Genomic DNA, 6,353 nt, shown 5'->3' on the forward strand with positions numbered 1-6,353 from the left:
CCTCTAATGGTTCACAAACACCAAGAGCAAGAGGATGAGGAGGAGAGAGGAAGGTGGCTGCCCTAAAACGTGTGAAACCCTAGAAGTATCCTTAGCCACGTTTTTGGGTCATAAGGGATCTATATATATAGGAGGCTATTAGGGTTATCTAACAAGGAAACCTTAATTTGGATGCTTAAGCCCTAAGCAACCCATGGACTCCTTCTTTAAGGCCTTGGACGATTTCTTCTTGGGTTTCCCCATAGAATTCGTCCACTCCTTAATATAAGGCAATCCATGGCCCAAATTGCAATTATCCTATAATTACAATTCAAGTCCCTTAAGTTTAATTAATCTCTTTTAGTCACAAAACTAATTACCAATTAATTATTGACTAATATTAATTAAACAATAGGATTTCTCCTTTAACATATTATTCTCATAATATATTAATAAATCATATTTAATCCTTTCTCTCCATAATTCATCCTATCAAGTTGCTTTGGTGAAGGCAACCCAAAAGGACCATGCACCATCGGGTCAAGTACATACCAAAATAGTTATGGACTTAGCCACTAATCCAACAAAAGGGTACCAGTTTTTTATGGTGAGTTTGTTTAATTCACGGTAGTCAATGCACATACGAAACGATTCTTCCTTCTTCTTAACGAACAAAACCGGTGCTCCCCAAGGCGAGAAGCTTGGTCTAATGAAGCCTTTGCTCAGAAGTTCGTTTAGTTGACTGGACAGTTCATGCATCTCGGCTGGGGCTAGACGGTATGGCGATTTGGCTACAGTAGTAGCTCCAGGAGTTAGGTCGATTCGAAATTCGACTTGTCTAGCAGGGGGCACTCCTGGAAGGTCTTCCGGGAATACGTCAGGGAAATTACAGACCTCCGGAATGTCCTTTATGTTTTTAGCTTCTTGATTCCTATCCATGACATTGGCTAGGAAGGTGTGGTACTCCTTGTGGAGGTACTTTTGGGCCTTGACACACGGAATGATCTGAAAGTTTGAATTGGGTTTGCCGCCATAGACGACGAGGGTTTCGCCATTTGGCAAATTAAGGAAAACGGCCGTTTCATGACATAGGATTTCGCCATGGTGAGGGCATAACCAATCCATTCCAATAATGACATCAAAACTTTTTATAGTGATCGGCATAAGGTCGATTTGGAAAGAGTGATTGTTTAGGGTGAGGGTACACCCAATGTAAATGTCGTTAGTGTTCTCTATTTTTCCATTAGCCATTTTATTGGTGAATGTGTGTATTAGTATTTGTGGTTTTTGTTTAAGCAAGCGTTTAAATTGATAGCGCACGAAGCTTTTCTCTGCGCCACTATCGAAAATAATGTATACATATGTATTGTTGAGGAGAAACGTACCGGTGACCACAGTTGGTTCTGCAACTACTTCCTCATGACCTATCGCCAGAACTCTGCCCACTCCACCAGTGTTGGGGTTTCTTGCCTTTGGGCAGTTCCGCTTGAAGTGTCCTATCTCTCCATAACCATAGCAGGTTTAACTTGCTCTTGCATTGGCATCTTGTGGGTTTTGTTGGACTAGAGCTTTACTAAATTGAGCGGTGTGTCCCTTTTTGTTACAGTTGGTGCAATGCATTTCACGGCAAGTGCCATTATGGTGAAAGTTGCATTCGTTGCAGTTTGGCAGGTTCCCGACATATTGCCTTATCAGAGTTGTTTTGGCAGCAGTTGCGGCGGCGTTTACAGCAACCACTTGTTGTTTCTTGGCAGGGTCTTGAGCAGGTTGACCCTTCTTCTTGTTCCAGAACTTCCTTTTGTTGTTTCCTCCTTTAGTTTGCTCGGAGGTGGTTGTCACAGTGCCATGACTGGCTTTATGGTCGATGAGTTGATATGCCATTTCTTTGGCACTATCAATGGTAGTTGGCTTTGAGGACAATACGCTTCCTTGAAGTTGGGAAGATAGTCCCCAAATGTATCTTTCGACCTTCTTTCTTTCCGACGGAACCATTCCTGGACACAGTATGGCTAGATCATTAAATCTTGAGGTATAAGACAGGATGTCAGAGCCTATGATTTTGAGACCCCAAAGTTCCTCTTCCAACTTTTGTATCTCGGCCCTTGGGCAGTACTCCTTCATTAAAATGGTTTTCAGGTCTTCCCATGTTATCGAGTTAGCCACCGGAGGTGTCAATGTCTTGACGTGGCCATTCCACCAGGTGAGTGACCTTTCAGAGAATGTGCATGCTGCAAACTTGACCTTGTTTGCTTCAGGGCATGCACATATTTCAAAGACTGATTCGGTCTTCTCGAACCATTGAAGCAATGCTATGAGACCTCCGCTCCCATTGAAAGTTTTAGGTTTGGCATTAGTAAAGTCTTTGTAGGTACACTCTCTCGAGCGTCCCTGACTGTCCCTGTTGTTAGAATTTGTGGGACCATTAATCGCACCACCCGCATTATTGGTGTTGATTTGGGACATTGCGACTGCTACTGCGGCTGTTACGGTAGCCTGGAACATTACCGGGTCAAACTGAGGGGTGGTGGAGGTGGTGGTGGCGGTGGTGGAGCTCCTATGACACCGCCACATCTAGGATTTCTATGAGGTTTTCTGCCATAACAAGAATGAAAAGACAATAAGTCTTTGATATCGCTCAAAAAGTTGAGAGTTAAACTAAACATTATTAGTTCTTTATGTACATAATGATTTCGACTTGTAAAGTTATTGTATGAATCCATTCATACTAGAGGTCTATTATTAACAAAATGTAGACTTTATGAATGCTGATAGATTTGATTTACATGAAATGTCTGAGATAAAATCCATACCGGGCCCACACATAAATCGTTTGATGTATAATATTTACATATAATTAAGATTAAATAAACTTTCGAATCTAATGGGTTTGTCTTGGATCCACAACCAAACAAGGAACAGGATCCAAGGCGGAACCACCATTTCTAGGTCGACATGGTCTTAATTATATATAATTTTGATTTATAAATCAAACAATCATAAATCGGACGCCAGTAAATTTATTCTGAAATCAATCCTTATCATGAACTTGATGTGATAAAGCAAATAGCGTGTCAATTTCATTGATATAACTTAGTATACAATATTGGGAAAATTTGACCCTATAAGGGTCTATGTTACATCAATGTACGGAAAAATTTGACCGCCTAACAAATCCCAGAAATGTAAACACTTAAATCGCGGGATCGGACATAACATACTAGAAAATAATACTAATATTTATCCGCAAAACCAGATTAAGCTGAAGCGAGCAGTGCAAGTACTACTTGCGGTGGTTGAAGCTCTGCTAATCATGAAATGAAACACGAAGTTCCTCATTGCGGCTGTGGATTCAAGCGCCTAGCATTCTGCGTCTGTACGACGTCCTTCTAGAGCAGCTCGGTGTTCTCAGAGTTCTTGTACTTCAGCTTGGGTCGCGGCCATATCTCGTCGAAGAAGCTCGGTGCAGTCTCGAGTTCGATCGTGGTCATCATCCAACCGGCGAATACGAACGGAGTTGACTTGGCTGGTAGCACCAACTTCCATGAGATGTCGTGTGTTAAGTCTTGTTTGCTCTTTGTGGCGTGTGACACGGTGAACTATGACAGGGAGGGCTCAGTCGACTGACCCTCCTCTGCTGAGATTGTAGAAACCCCGTTGCATGCCATAGGGAGGTCTTTCACCTTGCTCTCGGCTCCATCGATGTATAGTTTCGGCCCATTGGGGCGTCCGACCCTGGTAGTGTTGTGGAGGAGTAGGGGCAGGGTGTTGATTGTAAACTTCGGGTTCCGAATCGGTTCCATTTTAGTCTTCTTCTTCTTCTTCTTCTTCTTCTTCTTCTTCTTCTTCACCGTCTACTGACTCTTCCTCTTCCATGGGTTCTTCATCCTCCATGGGTTCCTCATAAGAATCTTCCTCCGGGTCTTCCACAATCCAACCAACATTCCCTTGATTGGGGAAGTAGGGGTCACCCAACAAGTGAAATCCTGCCCTCGCGCCTGTACGAGAATAGGGATAAGAAGGATATGACGAGAAATTTTAGTATAAGAAATTAGTTATTGTAATTTTATGATATGATTATTTGTGTTAAAATACTCCTATAGTATTTTTACGTTTGATTCTCAAGATTTTTGGTAAGTTGAAGACTTGTTGCTCATCATGATCCTCCTTCGGCATACGTTGGACATACCTTGGCTAAATATAGTTGATCAGGCTATATTCACCCAAGATTTGACTACATACTCCGAAGCTGGATCATGGTGTCCAACTTGTCTCAATACTTTTATGTTATTGATATTGTGATACTGAACTAGTGAGTGCGATGGTACGAATACTTTTATAAAAATACGAATTTTTACTTTTAAAAGTATTTTTGAAAGGCTACGTCAGAAAATTTTGTCCCGTTGTATTTATAGTTTGTATATCTTATGTGCTTCGATATACTTAGTTCACTATAAACAAAGCTCTGATACCAATCTGTCACACCCCTACCCAAACCGGAACGACGGAAACGTTTAGGGGCGGAGGACGTCACGTTCAGTATCATAACCATAGTGAAGAAAGTGAACACAATCATCATAAATATAATTTAAAAGGTTACATCGTTGCAAAATACATGTTTCCAAATAAATTACATATGATGTCAAAATAGTTCAAAAGAAATCTACGCCTTAGTGTCCTGCCATCAAAAGTCTTGTGGTTACCTGTATTACTGATTACCTGAGAATACAAGTTGTTTTTGACAGACTATCAACATTTAAGCTGGTGAGTTCATAAGCAATTTATGAATGAAAAGTGAATGTTGTTCCTTAAAGTTTGTTACAAGTTTGTTTCCAGAAAATACAATATTTTCTAAAAGGTTTATTGTTGTCTTAACTGAACCAAGACTTAGTATATGTAAGTAAATGATCATACTTGTATGTGGTTTTATATGTAAATAAAACTCCTTTTTGTGAACTCCTAAATTTCCCGTAAACGGCGTGTTTGTTAATTTCCCAAGTGAGTTGTTATAACCATACTATGACTCGAAGACCTCATACTCGACGTTCTTCAACCGTCGGAATGTTATGACACTTGTCACCCCAGACCTGTCGGTCTAGCTGTTGCAAGCAGCTCAGGTGCGGGTTGTCAAACCCAATAAAGATCTATATACAACTATCACGCTCTGCCTACAAGAGATTCTGGCTATAACTATAGGAATTTATGTAGTACTAAGGAGTACCCCGAAGATGAATGTCTCACAAATTTATTCATTAACATGTTCACGTAGTTTGTAATAAAATACTCGCTTTATAAATCGATAGTATTACCGTTTTAGGTGTCCAAACTATACCTATTATAGTTTTGTCAAAATGTTTTATGTTGTAAATGGAACCTTGCTAGGAAAGACTTTGTATTTCAATAAAATGATATTGAAAATGCTAAGTATAAAATCTTACACATCTTGCTCAACATGTTACAAGGTGTGAATAACTCTTAAACTTGTTTTAACAATTTAACTCTTAACTGTCACTGTTTTAGATTATTTATAGAAAAATCATCGTAAGTCAAAAACTAAATCCGTAAACTCTGAGAGTTTGGAAAACGATTCTACTATGTTCACAAATTTTCTTATAATTTTTGGTGGTCTCAAACGAGTGTGAAAATGTTCATTTTCACAACCTGGTCTGATTTCGTTGCTGCAGTGATAGGCAGTTTTGTAAAAATCACCAAAAATTGTAGGAAAATCGTATGGAGATGTGCAAGTAGTCATTTTAAAGGTATAAACCTGAACCATTTTTAATATTGAACAGTTTTTAAAAATATTAAGTTTAGGTTGGGTAAAACAGATCGTGAACAGGTCACAACTTTTCTGTTAGTAAGCTGTCAAGTTAGGTTTCAAATATATTTTAGTGTTTTAACTTGTATCCCCCCTTTGAAAACTAAATAAAATTAGAAAATATAGGGGTATGATCTCACCTTTAGTGATTCTTGGAAGAGTGGAAGGTCAAAGACGAGGAGTATCAAGAACACGTGATGAACACGTAAAAGCTTGGATGATCCTAAGAATGATTCTTTGGCGTTAGAATGTGTGTAGATGATTCAAGGATGTTATGAAAACATGGAATAACACTTGAGTTTAGAGGAAATAATTACCAAAAGGTGAAGTAATAGCTAAAGAATACTTCCAAAAGTGGCTGGAAGTTGAGAGAAAATAAGCCTCTTTGTGTGGTAAGAAATGTGTAAAAGTGTGGGAATGATCAAGTGAATCAAGAAATCCTCCAGGGATTTCTTTATATAGAGGAGTTGTTGGAGCAAGTTGTGAGTTTGAAGTGATGTGTGCATTGGTTTGTGTGATGTGGATAAGGTGGCAAGTGAGAGGGTGACACATGGAAGGC

The 6,353-nt window shown here is 39.5% G+C and overlaps 1 protein-coding gene across 1 annotated transcript; it reads right to left on the reverse strand.

Annotated features, from left to right (window-relative positions):
* Nucleotides 1-1,500: 1,500 nt before the first annotated feature.
* Nucleotides 1,501-2,550, reverse strand: LOC111883543 (uncharacterized). The gene has a single exon (XM_023879864.2). The coding sequence runs from the start codon at nucleotides 2,548-2,550 to the stop codon at nucleotides 1,501-1,503; it is 1,050 nt and encodes a 349-aa protein (XP_023735632.2).
* Between the last annotated feature and the right edge of the window lie 3,803 nt (nucleotides 2,551-6,353).

Source organism: Lactuca sativa, chromosome 4, assembly GCF_002870075.4.
Source record: "Lactuca sativa cultivar Salinas chromosome 4, Lsat_Salinas_v11, whole genome shotgun sequence".
NCBI classification, from domain to species: domain Eukaryota; kingdom Viridiplantae; phylum Streptophyta; class Magnoliopsida; order Asterales; family Asteraceae; genus Lactuca; species Lactuca sativa.

Excerpts from the sequence above, each read along its gene's own strand:
- LOC111883543 (XM_023879864.2), bottom strand. The coding sequence starts at position 2,550 with ATGTGGCGGTGTCATAGGAGCTCCACCACCGCCACCACCACCTCCACC.